The 27360-nt window shown below is 41.4% G+C and overlaps 1 protein-coding gene and 1 long non-coding RNA gene across 10 annotated transcripts in view; one reads left to right on the top strand and one right to left on the bottom strand.

Moving 5' to 3' along the window:
* Positions 1-27360, bottom strand: part of LOC129151369 (uncharacterized) — a 60063-nt gene that overhangs the window by 25161 nt on the left and 7542 nt on the right. The gene's annotated exons all lie outside the window — the stretch shown is intronic.
* CACNB2 (calcium voltage-gated channel auxiliary subunit beta 2) overlaps positions 1-27360 on the top strand; it is a 363162-nt gene that overhangs the window by 331903 nt on the left and 3899 nt on the right. For 4 of the 9 annotated variants that reach the window (XM_054725897.1, XM_008148838.3, XM_008148841.3 and 1 more), the window contains 5 exons: positions 1348-1481; positions 5257-5337; positions 5817-5875; positions 14041-14150; positions 24417-24568. In XM_054725897.1, coding sequence (XP_054581872.1) covers positions 1348-1481; positions 5257-5337; positions 5817-5875; positions 14041-14150; positions 24417-24568 — 536 coding nt within the window. Of the gene's footprint in view, positions 1-1347; positions 1482-1625; positions 1646-2106; positions 2169-5256; positions 5338-5816; positions 5876-14040; positions 14151-24416; positions 24569-27360 lie in introns of all 9 variants that reach the window. The other 5 variants (XM_008148842.3, XM_008148848.3, XM_008148849.3 and 2 more) reach the window with 2 other exon arrangements.

Below are 27360 nucleotides of genomic sequence, written 5' to 3'. Positions count from 1 at the left end.
ATTTCAAGGGGTAATTTGCTCCTTAAGTCTGAATGCCCTGTGGCTTCTGTTAGAGGTAACATGCCATGAGATGCTCTGATGCTTTCCAGGGTGAGTAGATTTTCTACTTGACCTCATCTAAACCACAGATCAATTTTCTAGCTCAACCCTGTGATATCTCCTGGTCCTGACACTGGGGATGCGCCCTGCCCGCCCCCTCCCCCCCCGCCCCCCCAGGGAGCAGGGGGAAAGGGAAGCCCCCCGCCCCAGGCTGTGCGAAGGGCCTCGCCTGAAGCAGCACCAGTGTTAAGGGCAGGAGGGACCCCTGAGGCAGAGCTAAACTCTGGGTCCTGGGTCTGCTGAGTGTTTGCCAAGAACAAGTCCCTTAAACTCTTTAAGAGTTTATCTTTTAAAATTTAATAATAAGAGGGCTGAAGATGATCTTTAAAATCCTTTCCAGTCAATAAAATTCTCTAGTAATTACACAGGGAAGCATTTTATAAACGTCAAGATGACATGATGGGCCTTTATTATTATTATTTAGCACTAATTTTGAAGTGATACCTTTTCGGGGTGGAAGGTTTTTAAAAGTGAAGGCATATTCTCTTGGGTCTGTGTGCCCTTCCACCCTGCGCCTTGCATCGAACCCCGTGGCTTTACAGAAACCACTGGAAGCCTCCGTGCGCCCCTTTGGAGACCGCTGGACCCAGCGTTTCCCAAGCAGCTGTCAGTCATGCCCGCCCTTCAATCAGGGGCACGTATCATCTTGAAATCGTTTTAATCCTGCCCTTTCTGGAACCTGCCCCGAGCCATTTCCCTCGTGTATGACTTCTTTGCGTGGTCTGAATTTAGGATTTTTCTATTCTCTCTTTCCTTTAAATGCCTGTTGCAATTTGAGTGAACCTGTTCACATCACCTGGTTTTCACACAAAACCAAGCAAAAGGAGAAATCTGGAGCACGCTGTGATAAAGGTTCCCAGTGGAGTTGCTTATTGCTTACAAGCCGGTTGAAGATACTGTGAGAAGTGAAGGGTTCTGTGCCATACTTACATACATTGTTATGGAAAATACCAATATTGTGTGTGAAACTACAAAGTAAAAATGTCTTTCTGAAAATATTTTTTGAGCTCTAGTGTAAAATTGATCAAGCAAATAGATACCATGAGGGCCACTTTCAGTTTTGTTAGATTTAAATACATTGTATTCTTAATGTGCTTTGCCTTTAAATTTTACTTTGTTTACTGTGCTGAGCACTCATTATAGATCTTTTACTAAGGTTAATTTTACTTGCTCTCATTTTATTTTTTTATAACCTCTTTTTCCTCTCCTGTCTACCTGATGATTTTTGAATTGTTTGTCTGTACATAGCTATAGACATAGATGCTACTGGCTTAGATGCAGAAGAAAATGATATTCCAGCAAACCACCGCTCCCCTAAACCCAGTGCAAACAGTGTAACGTCACCCCACTCCAAAGAGAAAAGAATGCCCTTCTTTAAGAAGGTAACATGAACTTCCAAGCTCCCATCTGTCCGCCTGCTCAACTGCACTGCGTCACATTCTAGTCCTGTTGACTGTCTGCGTCCTTTGATAAGCCAATAACATGCATGCTCTGTTATTCTTTGTCTCTTTTCCATGCTGCTGTAGCTAAGCAGAAGCAGAAATCGGTAAGTCTACATTGACATAAGCTGTGTTTATCCTGCCACTGGCATCATTAGCATTCAATCCCACAGTCGTATGAAATACAATTATTTCTGTCCAGAGAAAAGAGCCTACCAAACAGCTGATTGAGTCCGTGCATTGCAAACCGACTAAATTCAGTGAGTGCCCTGTGAAAGCACCATTACAGCACTTATCCTTTTTGATGGAATAATATCTACCGCCAAGGGGACCTGTTTACACATTTAAGGATGTCGAACACTGACAACACTATCGGATGCACCTCTCTTGTGCATGCTTATTCTGTCTTTGTCTCTTTCTTTTTTCTCAATTTAACTTATAATCAAGCATTTTAAAACCAGTATTAGATTCTGATTGATGATATCCAGATACATAGCTTGTACTAAAAAAAAAAAAAAAAATGATTCAAGTCTTAATTTAGTCAGTATTTAAACTTCTAATCCATTAGGTGCAAAATCTGCAGATGAACAAGACCAGTGGAAAACTGCAGGCTTGTTTTGGCGGTTTACTGTGAGTTTTTCCTATTGTCGTATCTAACTCTTCTCCCGGTGTTCGTGCCTCCTCCATCGGTCCGATTTCAGCGTCTCACCTGTTGGACAATGGGGCGGTGGCCGTGCTCAGATCCTTTGCCACTGGCCAACCAAGATACTGCACGGTGATGCTCCTCATCCCCTGACCGAAAACTAGGAAGTCCTGAGCTCTCTTTACTCCAGACAGAGTCTGGTTCCTTTCAGCACATTTTGTCGCTTCAAAGCGATATTTTTGAAGGAGGTCTCCCCAGCCATTTCCATTCCTTCCCTTCTTTTATACACCACTTTCCGCAGCCTACTCTGCTGTCTCTAAGTCATACTTCCTAATGTCACCATGTCCTACACGACCCCGGTATATCATGACACATAGATGTTGAGGAAGACCTACTCTGCTCTACACTCTCCACGTCCTCAACGCTTTTCCTCTGCACACAAGTATTTTGCTCTGGGGCGGAACTCTAACCTCACCAATGAGGTGTCAGATACTGAACTGTGAAGTTGTTGTTTTTTAGATAAATCATGGTTATGCTAAGACCTGAGCACTCCAGGCTAAAATTAAAACACCTGGATTTTTTGTGTTAACACAGAAGCCCCAGCCCATTTCTTATCCTATCTTCTTGTCACAACAAAAGTGACAGACAGTGCAAAATCCTAGAAAGTCACTGTTGCTGAGCTGCTCTGGGCTTTAACGAACAGTGACGTGAACTAAAACCATGGTAGTCCAGATAAGATTTTTGAGCTTTCCTTACTCTGAAATTCCAAAACTTTAAAAATGTTTATCACAATTTTTCCACTGAAGAATTTGAACGTAAGGTGAGCAGGAAAGGGTAGGTAAAAATGATGATGTCAGGATCACCAAGTACCAATATTCCATCAAATAAGGTAATTTCTGTAGCTACCTTATTGATTGAGAAGCTGACTGACTGCCAGCATTGGATAACCCTTTGCTAGCTGGCAGTCACAGACTGAGGAAACAAAGACCTATCAAATAATGGGCCACTTAATACTTAATGACTTGAAATAAAATTTCTTAGTAGCTGTTACTAAAATGTATGCAATTTTTATTCCTAATTACACTGGTAGAAAAGGAATTCTCATTCTTCACAGTTATAAAGACTTGGCTTCTAAACATTTTCAGAATGATCCCAGGTGGTATAACTGTAATAATTTAATAAATATGCTTATGATGCCTTCGGCACTGGTATTCATTCTTCTTATGTTATTGATTATGTGATCAACTTAGAGTGCAGAGTTCAAACACAGGAAACAGCCTGAGAGTCAGTGATGAGAGTGTTCTCCGTGTTTTAGGCTGCTTTTTGAGTGGTGCTTGTGTGGCATTTGTGCTGTCACTGTATTATGTTTGTCTTGTTTTATTTCTGTTTAAAAATGTATTCTACCTTTATTATGGCTTTTAAAATTAATCTTGAATACTAGGCAAAATTTTAAGCAGTAAAATTTGACAGCACAATCACAGTAATATTTCTTCCCCTTTTGAGTAAATTTACCTATAGCATTAGCGAAATCTCAGCTGAAAGCTTTCGAATTTGAAATGGTTTTTAATTTCCCTTTTAAGCAAGTTAAGTTTGATCAAATTCAGAAAGTTTGCAATGAGCAATTTTAAGCAGCAATAAGATGTTCTGGAGCAACAGGCTGATGCAAAAATTATAATCACATTTGCACACCACTTTATCAAATTCTTAAAATAGTTTAAAGAATATTTTTCTGTTGGTCTGTGTGACTAAAAGAAATTCTTTTTTTTTTTTTTAATATATTTTATTGATTTTTTACATAGAGGAAGGGAGAGGGATAGAGAGTTAGAAACATCGATGAGAGAGAAACATCGATCAGCTGCCTCTTGCACACCCCCCACTGGGGATGTGCCCGCAACCAAGGTACATGCCCTTGACCGGAATCGAACCTGGGACCCTTGAGTCCGCAGACCGATGCTCTATCCACTGAGCCAAACCGGTTTCGGCTAAAATAAATTCTTAAAATATTTTTTTCAGATGCTCTTTAATGCAGAAAGATTCATATCACAGTGATTTGTTTACTTCAGGTCTACAGCCATCTCTCTCTTCTGCATTAAAAGATGTCATTTTGGGAATCAGTGTGTGACATTTTTACTATCAAAATAGCTATTTTTTATATAATCAAACAAATTAGTGGTGACCTAATGTTTTGAAAAATGTTGATTTTGATTATGTTATTTTAAGCAGTTAAGCTGAAAAGGTTTGAAAGTTTTAGAAATTGCTATGAAATTTAGCTCCTCCCCCTGAGGGAAGCCATGGATTAGTTATGTAACAGAAACACTACTCAGTGCTCCTGAGAAGCACGTTAGAGATGCAAGTGAATGATGAACTTTTTGAGGCCACGGAAGCAGGCTCGGTTATCACACATTGTCCACGTTTCCTCCGAGACACATAAACCTTTCTTTTTAGAAACCAAAATTCCAACCATATCAGCCACTAAGCTGTGGATAGGAATCCGAATTACTGAAACAAGCATACCTGCTAAGTTAAACTCTTACAGTAAAATGGGATTTTTCAAGTATTTGGTAATGAGTTACAGTGTCTTGAAGTTAGGTTTTATCCAGGTAAGACAAACACCTAAGACGCAAAGGTAATGAAACCTTTCTTTTCTCTGTACTTAACCATGTTAGGTCTGCAAATGTGGCTCTTCAGAAAACTCCAGTGCATCTGAAAAGCAATCTTAACTTCCAGTCAAGCCTAAAGCACCTATTCTGCATGAGGCATGTTTCTATCTGTTCTACCAACTAGTTCTCATTCAAAAGCAGCACCTTCTGCTTTAGGAACTCATCTGATAGTAGCATTTCTTGAGAGAGAAAAAATGTAGACAATTCAATAACCTGAAAACTTTAGGAAAATAAACCCACCAGTCTTTGATTGGGTTTATTTAGAAAAGAGGCAAGTTAATAAAATAATTTAAAAAATGAAATGTCTGGAAAGCCAGGGCCTCGTATTACAGAGTTTGGAAAGAACAGGTTTTACGTAAAATACTTACGTTCCCCCTGCCTGTTAACCATCTGACGTCCTCTCCTCTCTCTGCAGACAGAGCACACGCCTCCCTATGATGTGGTACCTTCCATGCGCCCCGTGGTCTTGGTAGGCCCTTCCCTGAAGGGGTACGAGGTAGGTAGCTGCTGTCTGCAGCACACCTGACCTTTGTGTGCTGAACTGCTTTGTGACCCCACCTCCCTCTCCTGACTCCTGAGTTTAGAACTTAAAGAGCTCCTACCACAAAGCCTGGTGTTCTTCAAGTTGTGGTATACATCGCTTCCTGTTGTGTCCTGTTTTGTTTTCTTGGCTGTTGCTCTGGAGATTTCTGCTAGCTACAGCTTACTCAGCCTGAGGGAACCAGTATCAGATGGAAAATTACTGGAACCACTGTGGTGCCATGCATTGTCATTAAGACATCAGGATAAATTCAGGGAACTTTGACTTTTGAGTTGTCATTGGATCAGAACTCAGAACAGAAAAATTTGATCTCACATGCTACTTTTTCCAAATGGGAAGCCTGGGTTTTCAGACATGCTTAAGAAGAGTAAAATCGTTTTATTGTAATAGTAATATTTTTATTGTCTCCTAACGTACTGCTTCCTCAATTGCAGGTCACAGATATGATGCAAAAAGCATTGTTTGACTTTTTAAAACACAGATTTGAAGGGCGGTGAGTATTTCAGAATCCTGGGTATTGTGGGTTTTGTCTTGAAAATGACAAAACCTGGTGGGACAGGCATGTGCTCCCAAGAGAACTACCCTCTGAAGTCTATGGGGTGACAGGAAATAAGTTCGTCCAGTTCAATCTGATGCCATAAATATTTGTCATAATTGCTCGGCACATCCTCAAACCTGGATAATCCATCTCATTGTTCCTGCACCTACATCCAGAGGCTGAACTTGGCCAAATGCTTTCTGAGTAGTCTCATGGTCAGCTGGCCCTCATCGCTGCCCAGAGTCAAGCTAAATATCCCTCTTCCATTTACTTTTCTACCCTTCTAATAACGTTCATGCCAGCTCCTCTCGTCTCAAACCTCTAACATCCCCTGATCATCTTGCTGTCTCCATGAATTTGCTTCCTATTTCGTTGAGAAAATAGAGACAGAGAACTTCCAAGAGTTCCCATCACCACACATATTCCCACCTGCATTTTTGCCTGTGTGCTCTGCTTTTCTCTTATTACTATTAACAGTGGTCAAACCCACCAACTTGGATGCTAGGCCCCATCCCCCATGCCCACCCCAACAGCCATAACAACCCTTTCCTCTCTCCTCAATATCATAAGCATATACAATGTAGTTATTTGTTCCTTCAACAAAAAAGTTGATCTCATTTTCCCTCTAGCTGTCTCATTTTTCTCCTTTTCTTTATAACAAAACTGCTTGAACAAGTTATGTGTCCATCACTCAACCAAAACTAGTCATGTCAGTGACCCTCACAAGGCTAATTCCCGAGTGAATCTGCAATCCTCCTCTTAATTGACGTGGTGGAACACACCATCTTCTTTTAAATTCTTTGGTCTCTGGAACCACACACACACACACACACACACACACACACACACACTTTCTCATTATTGGTTGATTCCTGTATGCGCCCTGACCAGGGATTGAAACTGCAACATTGGTGTATTGGGACGATGCTCTAACCAACTGAGCTACCTGGCCAGGGCTGAAAGATGCAGAAATGTTGAAGCCACACACTGTCTTTGCCTACAAGGAGCCCATGTGTAAACCATAAATTAAAACCTCAAGCAGTAAAATATAAACTAAATGAAAAGGCAGCTCAGTGGATGTGTGTCCAGGGTACAGGAAGCATAAACAGAGGAAGGATTAACACTGATTTAGGGATGTCAACATCCAGGAAGGGTTTTTAAATGGAACCTCTGATTTCACCACCAAGTGAATTAGGAAGAGAAGGGGCATGTCCACCAGAGGGTGTAAAATGTGTGACAACATCAAGATGTGACACAGCGTATATGAGAGGCAAGTTACTTAACATTCCTCAAGTCAAGTGTAGGCAGAGAGTGACTGGTAACAAGGCTGGGGCCATGTCTGCTGTATCATGTTAATCACCTTGGACTTACTCCTTTTCCTCACCTCCTCACCTCTTCTCTCCCCTCAATTTGCTGGTATAAATCCTTATTGAGCATAGTCTCTGTGCCAGGCATTATGGGGAGAAAAGCAGATAGGACCTTACTTACAGTCTATTGAAAGGCAGCCTTGAATCAGATAACCAGTGGGCGCCATAGTACAGGGTAAGCCAGCTTCTGATAGGAGTCTAAAATGGAAACTTCGAAATACAGGGCTGGTGAGTATTTCTGCATTGTTACCACGGTAAGTGTGCTGCCGCTCTTCTCCACGTTCCTTTTCTTCTTCTCTCCTAACAATACAAGTACAGTAGATGGTATCTGTAGGTTTCAGTGTTCTTTTAGATTTCTTAATATAGTACTTTCTCCCTTGACCACTCCTGCTTCTGCAACCATTTCTAATTTATATTGACTTTTGGAAGGGGAGGCAAGGACAGAGGGAGAAACTTTTATAGGAAGACAAGTGTGGTTAGTAATCCAGCAAAGGACTGAAAGAGACAGAAAAGGAAAACACAGTTCAAGGTATGAAAAGACTTTATGATCAAAGTCTACCTAACCAAACGCTCCTAATTAGACATTTTGGTTTTCCATTGCTTTATGAAATTTATTTTATTTTGTGCCAGGAAACACAGCTTCATCCTTGGGCCTTTGGCTTGGTCCCAGGCTCTCAGGCCAAGTATAAAAGGCATACCTCTAATTGGGCCATTTAGCTTTCACTTCTTTATTCTTGGCTCTGTCATTTATCACAATTTGGAACTGTCCCATGAGCGTGCACACCCGGAATATTCTGCTAGACTAGGCACCACGCTCTCCGTGACGGAGGTAACCTGCTGCCCTTTCCGAAATGCCAAAGATGGAGAAACGAGATGGAATTCCCTGACTTCCCACTTCTGTTTAAACCTGAGTGCGTTTTTAATTTGGAAGACTGATTCCAGCCATAGGGTGTATCTTGGACCCGTGTTATAAAGTATTAGCCACTCAGACTTGTTTCTTTTAAGAAATGCATAAACAAAATATCTGCATGTTGTATCCATCTTTTGTTTCTGGCCAGAAGTAATTTCCATATGGCTTTATTAATGGACCTGCCTTGGCTCACGTTGACTCATAGAGCTGGAGTTCAACTTTCTAGGCCTGTGACTACAATGAAAGATCCTCCAAGGAAGTAATAGCGTCTATAAGGCAGAAGGCAAAAAGCCACAGAAAATTTTAACTAATTTCTTTTTTTTTTACTCATGGCAAGACCTTCAGAGTATCTGAATCATTAAATGTCTTTGCTTTTGGCAAGCCAAGATAACAACAGAGGGTGGAAAGTCAGCAGAAGCATCGGGAAAAAGTAAATTACTCATGAATTATCTATTAAATAAACTAAATTTACCCCAAATACACAAGAACTCGTGCAATTTAACAAAAGTAAGATAAACAATCCAATTAAAAAATGGGCAAAGGTACCTTTGACCTCCAGCCTTGACCATTACGGCCTTCACTCATGTACAGGCAGTGTCCGCACTCCTTGGGAGTCATGCTGACAAGCAGCCGAGACCAGGGTCACTGGAGACAATTCTGGCTTCAACTACATTATATCGACATAGAAGCTGTCCTCGGCAGATGGCCATTCCATTTTCTTTTTAACAAAATGTTTGTGTTATTGCACAATTCCCTGCCCCTTGTGTGGGTCCCTGGGTGTGTGTGGGGCATCCTTGCAGGCAGGAGGCTGGATGTTGGCACCTGAGGACTTGAAGGCATTGTCACTGACTTGCCTTTTATGTCATACTAGCTTCCATGGTTATCTTCAAGTTCAACTTTGAATGAATTGTCATATTAAAAGATAAAATAAACAAACAAAAATGGGCAAAGGACCTAATAAATAGACATTTCACTAAAGTGAGCATTTGAAAAAATGCTCAGTCACTGATCATCAGATGCAAATTAAAACCACAGTGAGGTATCACCTCACACCTGTCAGAATGGCTACCATCAACAAATCAACAAACAACAAGTGCTGGTGAGGATGTGGAGAAAAGGGAACCCTCGTGCACTGCTGGTGGGAATGCAGACTATGCAGACATTATAGAAAACAGTATGGAGTTTCCTCAAAAATTAAATATGTAACTGCCATTTGACCCAGTAATCCCACTTCTAGGAATATATTCTAAGAAACCCAAAACACTAATCAGAAAAAAATGTATGCACCCCTATATTCATAGCAGTGCAATTTACAATAGCTAAAATCTGGAAATAGCCCTGGTGCCCATCAGTAGATGAGTGGATAAAAAGCTGTGGTACATTTACACCATGGAATACTATGCAGCAGTAAAAAAGGAGGCTCTCTTACCCTCTGAGACAGCATGGAGGAACCTGGGAGAGCATTATGCTAAGTGAAATAAGCCAGTCAGAGAAAGACAGGTATCACATGATCTCACTCATATGTAGAGTCTAATGAACAAAATAAATGTTGGACCAAATAGATTCAGAGACATTGAAGCATGGAACAGACTGATGAATCTCAGAGGGAAGGCAGGGGTGGGTGGGCGGGTGGGTGGGAAGAGATCAACCAAAGAACTTACATGCATATATGCAGAACCCATGGACATAGACAATAGGGTGGTGAAGGCCTGGGGTGAGGGGGTGGAGGCAGGCTAGAAGGAGTCAATGATGCAGGGGGGCGGAGAACATCAGTAATACTTTCAACAATAATGATTTTTTAAAATAAATTTTTAAAATTAAAACCCAAGAGGGAGAAAATATGAAACAAAGTGTTGGTGATGAAAAGATTCTGGCTAGGAATTCTTTTCTGTCCTTAAACCTACTTGCGTCCATTTGCTGCGGCCCTGGGAGTGGTCAGAAACCTGACCCTAGCGTTAAAACAGCACTGAAGTGCGCCAGGGCGAAGAAGAGATGGCAAATCATTCTCCTTTCTTTGTGTGCAACAGAGTAGCCCACTTACATTGCATGACCCTAATCACCTGTGTCATGTAAACAAAACAATTCCCCAACTCACCTGGTAGGACAAGGACAGGTAAATTAGCAAGGGAATCAGGGACAAGGAGGAAGGCTACTATTAGCGATGAGTTCAGTTGTCCTTGCAGTGTTTTAAAAATGTCAGCTCTTGCCACTGAAGTGTCTAGAATTCATACTGCATTGCTGTAGGGATATGCACATGTTGCAACTGGTGCGAAGGGATCTTAATCAAAAATCAATAATCCTGGGAAACATTACATCACTTTATTTGGTGGAAAATTTACTTGGATGTGAGATAATTCCTTCTAAACTAGTGGCTGTCTACCTTGGTTGCGTATTAGTATCACCTACAGTGTTTTAAAAATGAAATAAAAAGCAAGGGTTTATATTCCACCCGTGTCTAATTGCAACCAAATCTCTAGGGCGAGACCTAATGTAACTTTAAACGCTTATATGGCAATTTTGATGTACCAGGAGGGTTGAAAACCACTCCTCTAAACTGAATTGTTCCCAGAATTTTGCCCTTATGACTTTCAAGGTCTTTTTTCCGGGTGGAAATTCAAGTAATGACAATTCCCCAAGCATAAGTTAAGGAGTTGAAATAGTGTGGTGGCCCATCTCACGCAGCTTACACAGCTCGTCACGTAAGCAGGTCAGTGGACGCCGGACTGGACAGCACCACGTGCAGAAAGGAAAAAGCATGGGGACAAAGGGAGCGATGTGTTGTTACAGAAAACCCTGTCCTTCTGCTGAATGGGTTCAGGCTTGAGACGCTCCCGTCTTGTCACCACTGTAATCCCTGGATAGTGCCCAAGCACGGCAGCCTCTTTAGAGACACAGGACCCAGATTCTGGTCACCAGCAGTGCTTGGGTCCCCCTCAGCTGCACTAGTACATGCCCGGCACCTCGGGCTCACTCTTCCCTCTGCCTAGAAGACCCTGCCCACAGCACCCACAGGGCTCGGTGGTTCCCAGAGGTGGGGTAGAGGCAGCATTGACCACAGAAGGGTAGCCCAGGGGAACCTGGGGAGAAAGGGAATTATTCTGCATCATGAAGGTGACAGTAGATATGAAACTCCATGAATTGGTCCCAACTCATAAAAGATCGACTTTATGACATATAGATACATTTTTTGCAAAATTCAGTAATCCCTTTCCACATTGTCCCAATGCATTGCTATCCCAATGGCAACCAATGTTAACTGCATTAGCTATTTTTTGGTGTTTACTCCTTGCCTCTCAATAATATACTTAATTTGCTACTTGAGTTTTCAGTCTTAATCATTACCCATTGACTACGCCATGAAGAATCTGTAGCTCGCATGCACAGCCCTCCTCTCTCACACATACCTGCATACACATCTCATCCTCTAGTCTCTTAACAGTTAAGTTGGTATTTTTGGCTGGCTCCATTTTTCGTATGTATTGTAACCATGTAAATAATACATCAATGGGCCATGTCATGCACTGTGATTACTCTTTCATATGTGTTTGTGGTACTATGAGGTAAATCATTTTACCTTTTATACTTGCTTACTTTTCTATATACTTGGCACTAATTCAGGCCCAGATTCTCCCCCAGCTGTCTGAACCTCCTCACAGTAGATTCAGATGCACCAGGTGGTCTCTCACCTTTGTCCTTCGGACTCTGTCTGGGAGCGCTGTGGGCTGCTGCCATCTGGATGGGTGCCCTCTGTGCTGGTGTACATTCGCCATTCTAGGACATCCTTTGTCACTGTCTTTGGGATTGCTGTCACCTTTTCTTTTGGAGCCCTTTCTCCTAGATCCCTTGGTCTCTTTCAGGGTTTACCCTGTCATTTCAGGCAACAACATCCTCTAATACAGTGGTTCTCAACCTTTCTAATGCCGCGACCCTTTAACACAGTTCCTCATGTTGTGGTGACCCCCAACCATAAAATTATTTTCGTTGCTACTTCATAACTGTAATTTTGCTACTGTTCTGAATCGTAATGTAAATATCTGTGTTTTCCGATGGTCTTAGGCTCTACAGCAGCGGTTCTCAACCTGAGAACTGCTAGCAGGGTCGCGACCCACAGGTTGAGAAGTAGCAACGAAAACAATTTTCCCACCAGCAGTGCACGAGGGTTCCTTTTTCTCCACATCCTTGCCAGCACTTGTCATTTGTTGATTTGTTGATGATAGCCATTCTGTATATAGAAACAAAAATTGAAAAGAAGAGCTAGTCAGAATAGCTAGCTCTTCTTTTGAATTTTTGTTTCTACTGTTATATATTTAATTTCCAAAATCTCTTTCTTTTTTGAAATAGGTATTTGTCCTAGTACATAGTTATACTCATTTCTTCCAACTTTTAATGTTATTAATAGTTTTGTTTGTTTGTTTTGGTCTCTCATGTGAGGGGTTTACCTAAGAATGCCCAGTGAATACTGCTGTGCTCAGATTTAAGAATGGGACTTGAGCCCTAGCCGGTTTGGCTCAGTGGATAGAGCATCGGCCTGCGGACTGAAGGGTCCCGGGTTCGATTCCCGGACAAGGGCATGTACCTTGGTTGTGAGCACATCCCCAGTAGGGGGTGTGCAGGAGGCAGCTGATCGATGCTTCTCTCTCATCAATGCTTCTAACTCTCTATCCTTCTCCCTTCCTCTCTGTAAAAAATCAATAAAATATATTTAAAAAAAAAAAAAAAAAAAAAGAATGGGACTTGAAATGATCAATTAGAAATTGTGCCCATAGGTGGAGCTTGTCAACTTTGTTTCCTTCTAGGACAACCTCACTGGACAATCTATGTAGAAAACCACCAATGTCATTATCTTTGGGTCTTTCCTCTTTGGAGGTCAGATTCCCCAGAGGAAAATCTTCCCTTTAGAATCCTTTCTTTTCCAAATAATATGTCTTCTCGACTCTGTCTAGGGTCCCCTCAGAGACCCTCTGACTAAACCAGCACATAGGGAAAGGATGGTCACCTGGTGACTTGATGAAGCAGATGGGAGGTGGAGGGCTCTAACTCTGAAACACTTCTAACCAAACCTCCTGTTTCCAGTCTCACTTTCACCTTCTTCAAAGGTATTGTGACCCTTCTAGTTTTTCCCACACCTGTTCCTACTGCTGGCTGGTATATTCAGCTGTCTCCAGTCTAAGTAATTTGCACCTTCTAGCTTTCAAATTTTGTTGTTCTCATTTCTACCCTAACCAAAATGACCCCTCCCCCCAACTACTGTCACAACACCCTCTGTGTCCTCTTCACAGCAGTCATCTTAATCTGCAATTACTTTATTAATTTATTTTCTTCTTTATTGCTGATCTCTGCCACTAGACTCAGCTCTCTGAGGAAAGACCATGTTAATCTTGTTCTTACTCATTTTCATGCCAATCACAGCACCCTACTTACGGGAGGGCCTATAATACAAGAGCTGAATATGGCTCAAGCAGCCTGGGTTCAAATCCCAGCTTCGTCAGTTTTAGTTAATATGTAACCCTGAATGAAAAAACCTACCTATGGGGCATTTTCTTCATCAACAAGAGTGTATGATAATAAACCTCATTGCTAGAGTTTTGGGGATAATTTAATGAGATATTCCCAGTAATGAGATAATGCTTAGTACATGCCTGGCACTTGGTAAAGAACCAATAAATGCTAAGTTAAGTGGTACAGGATAAAAATAATGACTGAGCAAGTACCCTAACTTTTTTTGTTTGAAAATATGGCCATAATATATATATTGCATACTTAGATGAGTTTGAGGCATGGATTTCTGTCCCTTTTTATTCAATTAATAACCTCAGGGTCTTATGTTACTTTTTTCCCAACAGGATATCCATCACAAGGGTCACCGCTGACATCTCGCTGGCCAAACGCTCAGTGTTAAATAACCCCAGTAAGCACGCAATAATAGAAAGGTCCAATACAAGGTCAAGCTTAGGTAAGTGTGCGCTGCTTATGAACTTAAGCTATTTCAACACTTCTCCCTGAGGCTGCCAACGAGATCTAACAAGATGGTAATTCCATGTGTCATAGAGCCGAGAAGAAAGAGACCCGTGCTGCCAGGAGCTAGTGCTGCAGTCGCAGTGATTTCATGGCAGGAGGCATTTGTTATGATAGTTGTGAGTTAAAAATTCCACAGGCTGTCAGCACGAATGTTTTGGTTGTGGTTGTTATCACTTCTGTGAGCTTCAGTGTCTACAGATTCAAAAAATTCCTGGCTTTGCATGATAGGGTTTAGCCAGAAAAAAAGGGAGAAGGATGAAAAGGGGTTTTAAACAATAGGCTTCTGAAAAACATAGATGCTTTACTTTGGTTGAGTGAATGGTTTTTAAAAGAGAGAGATGGGCTAGGTAGCTCAGTAAGTTAGAGCATCATCCCAATATGCCAAGGTTGTGAGTCCTGGTCAGGGCACATACAAGAATCAACCAACGAATGTATCAATAAGATCAGTAAGTGGAATAACAAATTGCCCTCCCTCTCCTCTTTACCCTCTCTCCCCCTTTTTCTTTCCACCCTCCCTCTCTCTAAAATCAATAAATTTAAAAAAAAAATGTTTTTTTAAATCCCTATATATAAAAGCCTAAGCGACCATAACGACCGGAATGACCAGTTGACCAGTCGCTATGATGCACACTGACCACCAGGGGGCAGACACTCAATGCAGGAGCTTCCCCCTGGTGGTCAGTGCACTCCCACAGCCAACCTCCCATGGCCCCTCCCCCCGGCCGCCCGGTCCCCATCGGCCCCTGGTGCTAAGCCATTTGTAGAGACCTGCTTCTGGGTCACAGTTTCCTACATAACAGAGCAGCTCCCTCGCTGCGATGTATTGAAAGTCAGCCCTTGACACAAGGGTTTGTCTGGCTCCCATCCTCTTCCTTCCCCAGGGGCCAGGGGCCAGCCACCGCCGCAGTGGCAACACGGCAGCGAGGGAAGGAGGGGAGGGAGGCAGGGGAGAGGCAGGAAACTGCGTGGTGGCGGGGAACCTACAGTGGCTTCTGCGTCTGGCATCTGTTCCTTCCACGCCCGGCCCAGTGACTGTCACCTCCTCTCCCGACCCCGCCGGGGCCTTTGGGCCCTGGGCTGGGACAGGGAACTGGGGGTGGGTGACGGCGGATGCAGCCCCTTTCCCAGGGGGGGCTGAGGGCCCGCTCCCTCCTTGGGGCCAGCGGCCAACCTCCCCTGGCTCCCTCCACACCCTCCCCCATGCACGAATTCGTGCACCAGGCCTCTAGTAAATAAATAAAAAGAGGTGGGAAATGACACCAGAGATAGGACAGAGAAGATACTTGAAAGTTTGGAGCTTATCCTTAAGACATTACGGAGCCATGTAGATTTTAGGCATTTATTCATCCATTTAACAAAACTAGATTACCAACCACATGCTGGACATTATGGTATGTGCCAGGGACATTAAAGTGAAGGACACTAAGTCTTAACTCTCACAGAGATCTTGTTTCACAGGGAAGACATGGCAAAGCTAATAGATGTAGATGTAGACAGATATAGTCAGTCAGTGGTTGATGAGTCCCAGAAGAAGCAGGCCAAGCGACAGAGGAGGAAGGTGTGCTTTTATATGGGGATGTCAGGGGAGGCCTCTCTGAGGAGTGATATTTTGGCAGGAGGATTTATGTTGTGAATTCTGTAGCCTTGCGAGGAAAGAATATTCTGGGCAGAGGAAACTGTAAGTGCAAAGGCCCTGAGGCAGGAGCATGTCTGATGTGTTCATCATGTAGGACTTTGTAGGCCATTTAATGTAGATGTGATAGGAAGCTGTACATAAGCAGAGAAGTGTTTTAGAAGGATCACTGACAGCATTGTGGAAAAGATAATGGAACAGGGCAGTGGAAGTGAGGAAAAATTAGGATTCTGTGGAAGCAGCTTCAGAAATAGTGCACTCTGTGTAGAAATACAGGTACACAATAAAATTGGTGCCTTACAAGAATCCCTGTATTAGCCGGGTGGGGTGGGGCAAGACTTCGACAGGGCGGTCATTTAGGAGGGTGTTGTCATCATTCAAGTTAGAGAATGAGAGAGGCCTGAAGTAAGACAGTGGCAGAGGGAATAAGGAGAATGAAATAAATCTGGAGATCAGTCAGGATTTGCCAGTCTGTTGAATGGGGAACATGAAGGAGAAAACTCCAGGATGGTTTTCAGCTTTTTGCTTCGAGAAACTGGGTGAGTGATGGTGTTATTCTGAGGATAAGGGTTTAGGGTGAGGGATATTTATTTGAGGGAGTGGACTGGGGAGGGGATAAGGAAGGTGATGGCTACATTTGTAAACATGTCAAATTTGCAGTGTTATGGAGCATCCACATACCAAGCAGGCAATTGTAAATACAGATCTGGAACTGAACAGAGAGGGCGAGCTTAAGATGCAGTTGATTCTCAATATTCATGGTAGTTATGTCCCCGCAAACACTGAATTAGAGAATACTGAGCAGATAACAGAGGAGAGTGAACTTCCAAGATAGATAAACTCATATTATCTTAACCATCTGTCTTAAGAAAAGAGAAAACAAATAATATATAGAGAACGAAGCGTTGATAATAGGCTATAAAATTAGGCTCGCAAGTAAATGTGTAATTTATGGGACTGGTTGATCTTATGAATCTCATGTTTTGACTATCCATTACCACGCTGTGCTGTCCTGTGAAATCAGCGCACTTATTCCATGATGTCGTTCTGATGGCCCAGCTATAGGATTTATGATTTAGGAATATCTCTACCCAAAGAAAGTACTTTACTTCATCTAAATATGTTTTGGTAGTCAACTTCATTATTCACATTTTTTGAGATTTATTTAATTACTTTTTTCCTACAACAGCAGCTTTTACCTACACTAAGTTGACAAAATCATCTCATCGCCTTATTGAGTTGACTCACTCCTTCAACATACTTTTTGAGTGCCAACTAGGTACCAGGTACTGTACTGAGGGAAGACTTACAAGTAATTATATCTTGTTCCCAGTCTTTGGTCAGTCCACAGCCTATTGGAAATGTTTTTAATCACATCATTGAAATACAGTCAGATAAGTGTAACAAAGGTAGGTACAAAGCCATACTTGACATCAGTATGTGTATAGGCCAGGCACTGTAATAGGTACTTTGCATGTTGGTTTACTTAGTCCTCATTTCCACTTTACAGAAATACTTAGACTCCAAGAAGGTCAGCATGTTACCCAAGGATTACACAGCTCTGTGAAGTGAGGAAGCCAAGTTTCTGCCCCAAGCCACGTTGGTGCCTGAGAGGGCACACGGAAGCAGAACTTACTGGCTGGGGGAAAGGAATCGGTTCTTAGGGCTTTAAGATTTCCTCCTTTAAGCATTTGTCAAAATTAGGGCTTTATGTTTAGTGATTATGAAAATGGCATTGGAATTACTGATACAAGGGCTGCCTCAAGGTCTTATTAACCTTTTGCACTCGGAAGTCGAGTGTGACTCGACACGGTTAGCATCGGAAGCAGCTCTTTTTATACTCTTTGAATGTATCAATAATTTGAAATATAAAAAAATCCAAATAAATAAGTTTGTATGAAAAGAAACTCCAGTTTTTTATTCTACTGCCGTGCTTTGTAAAATCTGGGGTATTTAAAAAATTAAATCCCGAGTCGAATAAAGGAATCAAGAAAAAAGCAAGCGAGTGCAAAGGGTTAATTCCTAACTGACCACTTAGATGTCCCCAACACTAGCTACAATGAAAGTAACAACCACCTCCTCCCTCTATAGTATTGTTTGATTGCTGAAACTTCTTTCATGTGTGGGACATGATGATTGTTCCTGAGTACTGCTTTTAGATATCAGGGACATAAAGTATCAACAACAAAAAATTGTTCATTGTGAAGCACCAGTTTTAATCCTGTGTGTATAGGAGACTAGGATGTGGACAGATGAGTAAGAGTGGCCTCATCTTTGCTGAGTGTGCATTCTTGCACTAGTTAGAACAACTTAAAGGACCTCTTTTCAGTTTCAGAAATGAATGTCAGATAAGTCTTTAAATTCTTTTTTTTAAATAAATTCTGAGCATGATGTACTCTGTCAAAGAAAACCCCTAGTAGGAATACATTTATTTTTGAAGACATCAGTTTTACTCGGACATTAAAAATATTTTCTTCAAAATTTATTAGTCATTTTTCTTAAGGTTTATTTACTAATATGTTGCATTGGGATTCTGAAAAGCCATTTTAAAATCTTTAAAAATACTGATTTTCACCCATAGTTTAAAAAGTGTCATTATTTTTGCATGTAAGAATACTAGAATACATTAATATATGATACATATATTAATACCTTGACATATATATTTTTTTTATATTTATTGATTTTATTACAGAGAGGAAGAGAGAGGGATAGAGAGTTAGAAACATCGATGAGAGAGAAACATCGATCAGCTGCCTCTTGCACACTCCCTACTGGGGATGTGCCCGCAAGCAAGGTACATGCCCTTGACCGGAATCGAACCTGGGACCTTTCAGTCCGCAGGCCGACGCTCTATCCACTGAGCCAATCCGGTTTTGGCTACCTTGACATTATTAATAAAACTTAAGAATATATAAGATAATGAATTATTTTGTTTTATCAGTTATCTGGATTTTATTTAATGAACACATACTACATTTATAATCAATAAAAAATAATTGTGCTCAAACCTCTGAACACATGAAATTATTATTATTTTTTAATTGATTTTAGAGAGGAAGAGAGAGGGAGAGAGAGAGAAACATCAATGATGAGAGAGAATCATAGATCAGCTGCCTCCTGCACACCCATTACTGGGGATCTAGCCCGCAACCCAGGCATGTGCCCTCACCAGGAATCGAACCCTGATCTCCTGGTTCAGAGGCCGGGCATGAAGTTATACTTAAAGTGTGGAATTCTGTGACTGTGTGAATAAGTTGTCATTAACTGAGCACATAATGAAAATCTTTGTGATCAAAATATTTTTTATTGCAATATAGCTGACCTATAATATTACATTAGTTTCATGTTTACAAGATAAAGATTATATATATGTTGTGAAAAGATCATGGTAAGAAGTCCAGTTACCATCCATCACCACACATCGTTACACATTTTTTTCTTGTGATGAGAACTTTTAAGATCTACTCTCTTAGGAACTTTCAAATATACATACAGTAACATTAACTATAGTCACCATGCTATACATCACATCCCCAGATTTCTTTATTTTATAACTCGAAATTTGTGGCTTTGGACCTCCTTTACCTATTTTGCTCACCTCCCACCCCCTCCCTCTGGCAACCATCAATCCGGTCTCTGTATCTAGGAGTTCGGTGTTTTGGGTTTTTATTTTTATTATTTTGAGTTCCACATATAGGTGAGATTTATCACATATATAGTATTTGTTTTTCTCTGTCTGACTTATTTCACTAAGCACAATGCCTTTAAAGTCCATCCATATTACAAATGGCAAGATTTCACTCATTGTTATGGCAAAATAAGATTAAATATAAAATATACACATATATCACATTTTCTTTACCCATTCCTCCATCAATGTACACTTAGGTTATTTCCATGTCTTGGCTGCAATGAACATGGTTAAGTTAGTGTTTTCCTTTCACTCAAATACCCACAGTAAAACTGAATTGGCTGCACCAATTTACATTCCCATCAACAGTGCACGAGGGTTTCCTTTTCTTTACATCCTTGCCAACACTTGTTGACGTTTATTTATTTACTTCTAATATATTTTTATTGATTTCAGAAAGGAAATAAGAGGGAGAGATAGAAACATCAAGATGAGAGAGAATCATTGATCAGCTGCCTCCTGTACGCCCCACACTGGGGATTGAGCCCGCAACCCAGGTATATCCCCTGACCAGGAACCTAACCTAACCGTGACTTCCTGGTTCATAGGTCAATGCTCAACCACTGAGCCACACCAGCCAAGTGATTTTTATTTTTTTAATCCTCACCCAAGAATTTTTTAAATTGATTTTAGAGAGAAAGGATGGGAGAGGGAGAGGAAGAGAAAGAAACATCGATGTGAGAGAGAAACATCTATCAGTTGCTTCTGGTACATGCTCTGACTGGGGATTGAACCCACAACCTGGGTATGTGCCCTGACCAGGAATCAAACCTGAGACCCTTCAGTGCACAGGATGACACTCCAACCAACTGAGCCATACCAGCCAGGGCAACACTTGTTAACTTTTTTGTAATACTCATTCTGACAGGTATGATGTGATAACTTCTTTGGTTTTGATTTGCATTTCCCTGATGATTAGTGATGTCAAACACCTTTTCAGGTAACTGGCCACCTTACATCTTCTTTGAAAAAATGTCTATTCAGAGCCTCTGCCCATTTTAAAATCAGATTTTTTTTTGCTATTGAGTTGTAGGAGTTCTTTATAAATTTTGGATATTGACCCCTTATCAGATATATGATTTGCAAGTATTTTCATTTCAGATTTTCTTGATGGTTTCCTTTGCCGTGCAGGTTTTTAGTTTGATGTAGTCCCACTTTTTTATTTTAGTGTCAAATTCAAAAATAAACTGTTAAGGAGCTTACCGCTTATGTTTTCTTCTAGGAGTTTTATGTTTACAGGTCTTATTTTCGAGTTGATTTTTGTGTATGGTATAAGATAGTGGTCCAGTTTCATTCTTTTGCATGTGGCCGTCCAGTATTTCCAACACCATTTATTGAAGACTGTCCTTTCCCCATTGTATAGTCTTCATTACTGTGTCATAAAGTAGATGGCTATATATGTATGGCTTTGTTTCTGTGCTATTTTACTCCATTGATTTTATGAGTCTTTTTATGCTAGTACCACACTGTTTTGATTATTATAGTTTTATAATATAGTTTAAAATCAGGAAACATAATGACTCTAGCTATGTTCTTTCTCAAGATTGCTTTGGCTATCTTTAGGGTCTTTGTGGTTCTATACAAATTTTAGAATTGTTTGTTCCATTTCTGTGAAAAATGCCATTGGTATTTTGATAGGGATTGCACTGAATCTATAGATTGCTTTGGTAATATGAACATTTTAAAAATACTAATTCTTCTAATCTATAAGCACAGACTATCTTTCCATTTATTTGTGTTTTCAGTATCATCAGTGTCATAGGTTTCAGTGTAAGGTCTTTCACCTCGTTGGTTACATTTATTCCTATTTTATGCTTTTGCTGCAACTGTAAATGGGAGTTTTCTTAATTTCTCTGATAGTTCAGTATTAATGTGTAAAAATGCATCCAATTTCTTTTTTTTTTGTTTGTTTGTTTGTTTTTTTTTCACAGAGATGAAGGGAGAGGGATAGAAAGCTAGAAACATCGATGAGAGAGAGACATCGACCAGCTGCCTCCTGCACACCCCCTACCTGGGGATGTGCTCGCAACCAATGTACATGCCCTTGACCGGAATCGAACCTGGGACCTTCCAGTCCGCAGACCGACGCTCTATCCACTGAGCCAAACCGGTTTCGGCCAATTTCTTAATACTAATTTTATGTCCTGGAACTTTACTGAATTTATTAGTTCTAATAGTTTTTTGGTAGAGTCTTTAGGGTTTTCTATATATAGTATCATGTCATCTGCAAAGAATGACAGTTTTACTTCTTCCTTTCCAATTGTATGCTGAATAGCTCTGGCTAGGACTTTCAATACTATCCTATATAATAAAACCCTAATATGCAAATCGACCGACCGGCAGAACAACTGGCAGAACAACCAGTTGCTATGACTTGCACTGACCATCCAGGCACAGACGCTCAACGCAGGAGCTGCCCCCAGCCCACAGGCCCCGACCAGCGGTGGCAGCGGGGGACAGGGCCGGCACCAGGCCACCAGCCAAGGCAGGTGCCAGCAGAGGCTCCCCCAATCACCCTGCCAGTCGCCCCACAGAGGGAGGCGACCGGCGGTGGGGGGCGGGGCCGGCAAGCAGGTGGCACCAGGCTAGCCAAGGCGGGTGCGAGCAGGGGCTTGGATCGCCCTGCCGGTCACCCCACAGATCGGCCCTGATCGCCAGCCAGGCCTAGAGATCCTACGAATTTCATGCACTGGGCCTCTAGTGTTGAATAAAATGGCAAGAGTGGCATTCCTTTCTTGTTTCTAATCTTAGAGAAAAGGTTTTCAACTTTTTGCCCCTGAGTATGATGTTAACTGTGGGCTTATCAAATTTCTATGAATGTTTATAATAAGTATTAATTTAGATTATAACTTGATTACTGGGGGTCAGTGGCCATGAAAACATTTATAAGGCACAAAGAATCTAGGCTATAGTTGAAATAAAAATTTAAAGATCACCTTAGCTGGTTTGGCTCAGTGGATAGAGTGTCGGCCTGTGGACTGAAGGGTCTCGGGTTTGATTCCAGTCAAGGGCACATGCCTGGATTACGGGCTTGGTCCCCCGTGGCGGGGGGCGGGGGGTGGCGTGCAGGAGACAGCAAATCAGTGATTCTCTCTCATCATTGATATTTTTATCTCTCTCTCCCCCTTCTTCTCTGAAATCAATAAAAAATATATATATTTTTTTAAAAATTTAAAGATCAACAGAGAAGAGTTAAACAATAGTATTAGTAATGTTTTAGAACATTATTATGAAAGGAATGAACAGAATACCATTTTTATTTTTAAAACTGTTATTTGAGGTAATTTAAATGAATATGAATGTAAAAAGTATACAGGACTTCAGGTACTCATCACCCAGTTTCAACTATCACCTATTCATGGCCAAAATTGTTTCCTTTCCAGTCCTCCCTTTCCTCCCCAACTGTGGATTATTTTGGAGCAAATCACAAATATCATATGATTTTATCTGTAAATATTTCATTATGTATTTCTAAACAGTAGGGGCTCTTTATTTAAACCATAAAATCACTATCTTACCTTAATATATCCCTAAATCATATTTCTACTCAGCCACCTATTTCCCAATTGTCATTTTATATAGACTATATATAAATATTTTATTCATTTTCATATTATAAAAGTATGTATTACTATTCTTGAGTCAGGATCCAAATAAAGTCTATCCATTGTGATTGGCTCACAGGTCCTTGAGTCTCTTAATCTGTATTATTTTTCGTGTGTGTGTGTTTTTATTTCCTTGTAATTTTTTACTTGGAGAAACTGGGTCACTTATTCCATAGGGGTCCGATGTGAATCATTTATGTGATTGTCTGTTTTCTGTGTTTTTTTATAAACTGGTAGATCCAAAAGCTTAATTTTGATTTTTAGGTCTGGAGTCTTATTTTTTTCTGTAGGTCCAGAGTCTCATGGAATTGACCCTTCATGATTGCAGTGGGCAGCACAAGTTACGTATTATGATTCATAGACCTGTGCTGCCTAGTACAGGAGCTTCTCTGGCTATTTACTTTTAAATTACATTTTTCAAATTTAGTTGCTTGTTCACACCAGCTACAACCTCAGATGCTCAATAGCCACATGTGGTTAGCAGCTATGATACTGGCCAGCGTTGATAGAGAGTATTTCTATCATGACAGAAAATTCTATTGGATAGTCCTGTTTTAGACTCTGGAGAGATCCTGGAGAAGTAGATGAATTGAGTGAATTTTTTTTGGTTTTCAAATAGATTTTTATGTTTTATAATAAGTTTTCTGTATGTTTTATAACTCATATTTGTGTAGTGCTGCCTGAATGTTACAGGACCATTCGTTTGTTGGTGGAAAATATGATTAGTGTGTTCCCAGACAATTTTGTTATAGAGACTAGTAATGTCTCCACTAGTGTACGTTGTATTTTAGGTTGCTAATAAAAATATCTAGGCTCCATCGTATCCAGAAAGCATAAAGTAAGTGATAAACACAGATAAGCCCATGCAGTGAGAGGAAAGCTGGTGATGGTTGCTAGTGTAAAGTGGTCAGAACCACACATAAAAGTTATCTCTTAAGTTTCTATTGTATAACATTGTTAAGACATGATTTCCCAGAGTGGAGTTTTGCAGCACAAAAAATAAGTCAGCAGAGGGAGCCAAAAATGTTGACTCTCAGAAATAGTATTAATACTGGAAGTAAATGTTATAGCCGATAAGAGAGGAATTCCCTAACTTTGTAAAGTGTTATGAAGAAAAGGCTTTTATCAGCTCTATTGCCTATAAATATTAACCTAATGGCTGACCTACGTACCTTCCTGTTAAAGAAATCATGTACCATTTTACTTTATCTCAATTTGCTCTAAAAATATTGTGCTTTAAGTAATCGATCTCTGCTTAACCTTTTACAGCGGAAGTTCAGAGTGAAATAGAAAGGATTTTTGAACTTGCAAGAACATTGCAACTGGTAGTTCTTGATGCGGACACTATTAATCATCCAGCTCAACTCAGTAAAACCTCTTTGGCCCCTATTATAGTTTATGTAAAGATTTCTTCTCCTAAGGTAAGTAGGCTTGCTGTTTGCTCTATAATCCAAGTTTGCCAAAATGTTTATGTTATTTTGCAGTTACAATAGGCTACGTCTTTATCCATCATAGAGAGTTTGAAGAGATGTTTGTCAATTTTTAAGATTGATAAGAAGCCAAGCATGATTATTAGTTTCATGGCTTAGAACAGATGATTCTCAAAGTGTGGTAAAACCCTGGTGGTCGTAAGACACTTTCAGAGAGTTCACAAGGTCAAAACTATTTCCATAATAATACTAAACACCATTCACCCTTTTCACACTTTTGATGATGGTGCAAAAGCAATGGTAGGTAAAACTGCATGTGTCGCCGAAACCGGTTTGGCTCAGTGGATAGAGCGTCGGCCTGCGGACTGAAAGGTCCCAGGTTTGATTCCGGTCAAGGGCATGTACCTTGGTTGCGGGCACATCCCCAGTAGGCGTTGTGCAAGAGGCAGCTGATTGATGTTTCTCTATCATCGATGTTTCTAACTCTCTATCCCTCTCTCTTCCTCTCTGTAAAAAATCAATAAAATATATTTAAAAAAAAAAAACACAACAAAAAAAACAAAACAAAACAAAAAAAACTGCATGTGTCTAAGCATAAATTAAAATTAGGGTACCAGACAATACTAGCAGTCAGTTAAAAAAACCAAAAACCAAATAACCACTTTCACTTAATTTTATTAAATACTAGAGGCCCGGTGCATGAAATTTGTGCACGGGGGGAAGTGGAGGGGTTCCCCTCAACGCAGCCTGCACCCTCTCCAATCGGGGATCCCTTGCGGGATGTCTGACTGCCGATACCTGTGGGATCGGGCCTAAACTGGCAGTCAGACATCCGTCTCACAACCTGGGACGACTGGCTCCTAACTGCTCACCTGCCTGCCTGCCTGCCTGATCGCCCCTAACTGCCTCTGCCTGCCTTCCTGATCACCCCTAATTGCTCCCCTGCCAGCCTAATCGCCCCCAACTGCCCTCCCCTGCCAACCTGATCGCCCTCAACTGCCTCTGCCTCAGCCTCAGCCCCCACCACCAGGGCTTTGTCTGGAAGGAAGTTGGACGTCCGGAGATGGCCAGTTGACCCAGTCTAATTAGCATATTACCCTTTTATTAGCATAGATAGATTATATAGGATACGATTGCTTAAAGGGGGGGAAAAGCCTTTTTCAGCAGGAGGAGATGCTCTTGGCAGACAAAAATACATAATATATATACCTGGACTGATAGCCAGCCATATGCACTATACTGCCAAACCGGTTATTAAAAAATTGAACAGCTTTCTTACACCTTACACCAAACAGCTGTTGCCCTTAAAACCCCTCCTCAGCCCCCACCTTAGGTTCTGCCTTCGCAGTTCACCCAGATTAGGTTCTGATTGGTTTCTATGCCAGTCAGCGTCAAAAGATCTGCCCCCTAGGGTCTTCACCCAGATTAGGTTCTGATTGGTTTCTATGCCAGTCAGCGTCAAAAGCTCCGCCTCCTAGGCAGCCATTGGCTCCTCGCAGTTTACCCAGATTTGTTTCTGATTGGTTGATTTCTATGCCAGTCAGTGTCTCCAGGCCTATCTCTGGGCCTGATCTGCAGCTGCCACGGCAGCTGCGGATCAGGACCTGCTTCTCTCTCCAGGCCTCACCAGCAGCCTCGACGGCTGCTGGTCAGGCCCCCTGCCTCTTTCTCCAGGCCTGATTCACAGCTGCCATGGCAGCAGCAAGGTCATTAGGCCTCCGGCCCAGCCCTGGGCCAGAGGCTAACGACCTTGCCGTGCCTGCCTTGCCCCGCTCCCCACTGCCCTGCCCGCCCGCCAGCCTTGCTGTGATAGGAGCCTGTGGGCTGTGGAAGAGGGACCTAGAAGTGCTCCATGCACTTCCTGGTGACCTGTTGTCCATCTGGTCTTTAGGTCATGACAGCCCCTGGCCTTTTATAATGTAGATTCTGAGTAATGAAATAGGAAGTACACAAGAGCTGCATATACCCAAGTAGGTTAGTTATCTTGAGGATCTGCATTGGTATGATTATTTGAGTTGTGAACTAACTAGCCACTTTCTTCATGGCATACCATTTTTATATGAAAGAAAAACTGACAGGTTATGCTTACTCAGACTTGGGTATCACATCAAAGAAAACAGCTAATAGCCTTTGTTACCAATGATAAAACTGAAGGTTTCAAAGAAAAGGCTGAGTTTTGGAAAACTTGTATCCACCTTTGAGAGCTTGGCAGCTTCCTAATAGACAAAGACTTTTCTAATGAGATCAATAATAATAATTAACAGATAGGTTTTAATCTTGTATAATGAATTGTGTCAACATTTGGAAGATCTGAAGAACTCAGTGAACCATTATTTTCCAAATGTTCAATGAATGATGCTACAAATTATGCATGCTAAAGACCCATTCAAATTCCAAGATAGGCCAATGGAATTTATGTATCAGAGTAAGAAAAGTTCATTGATATTGTTTCATGTTTCACATAGCAACTAGTCTCTAAGAAACTAGTGTTTCCACACTATAAGGAATATCCACAATTATCTGAAAAGACTACTAAAATATTCCTTATCTCAACTATATATTTTTAGGAGGAAGGGAGTCCTTCACACATATGCTCCAACTGGTAGGTTAGCTTGCTGCTGGGGTCTGGCTGATGGGGACTGGGCGAGATGGGCCAGACACGCCCTGGAGCCCTCCCACAGTCCCTCCCTGGCCCCAATCATGCACTGGTGGGGTCCCGAGGCCTGGCCTGTGCCCTCTTGCAATCCAGGACCCCCACAGGCCAGGCCAAGGGGCCCCACTGG

This window comes from Eptesicus fuscus, chromosome 2, assembly GCF_027574615.1.
Source record: "Eptesicus fuscus isolate TK198812 chromosome 2, DD_ASM_mEF_20220401, whole genome shotgun sequence".
Taxonomy (NCBI): domain Eukaryota; kingdom Metazoa; phylum Chordata; class Mammalia; order Chiroptera; family Vespertilionidae; genus Eptesicus; species Eptesicus fuscus.
The sequence above is the reverse complement of the archived record's forward strand: the minus strand, read 5'-3'. Positions and strand labels throughout refer to the sequence as shown.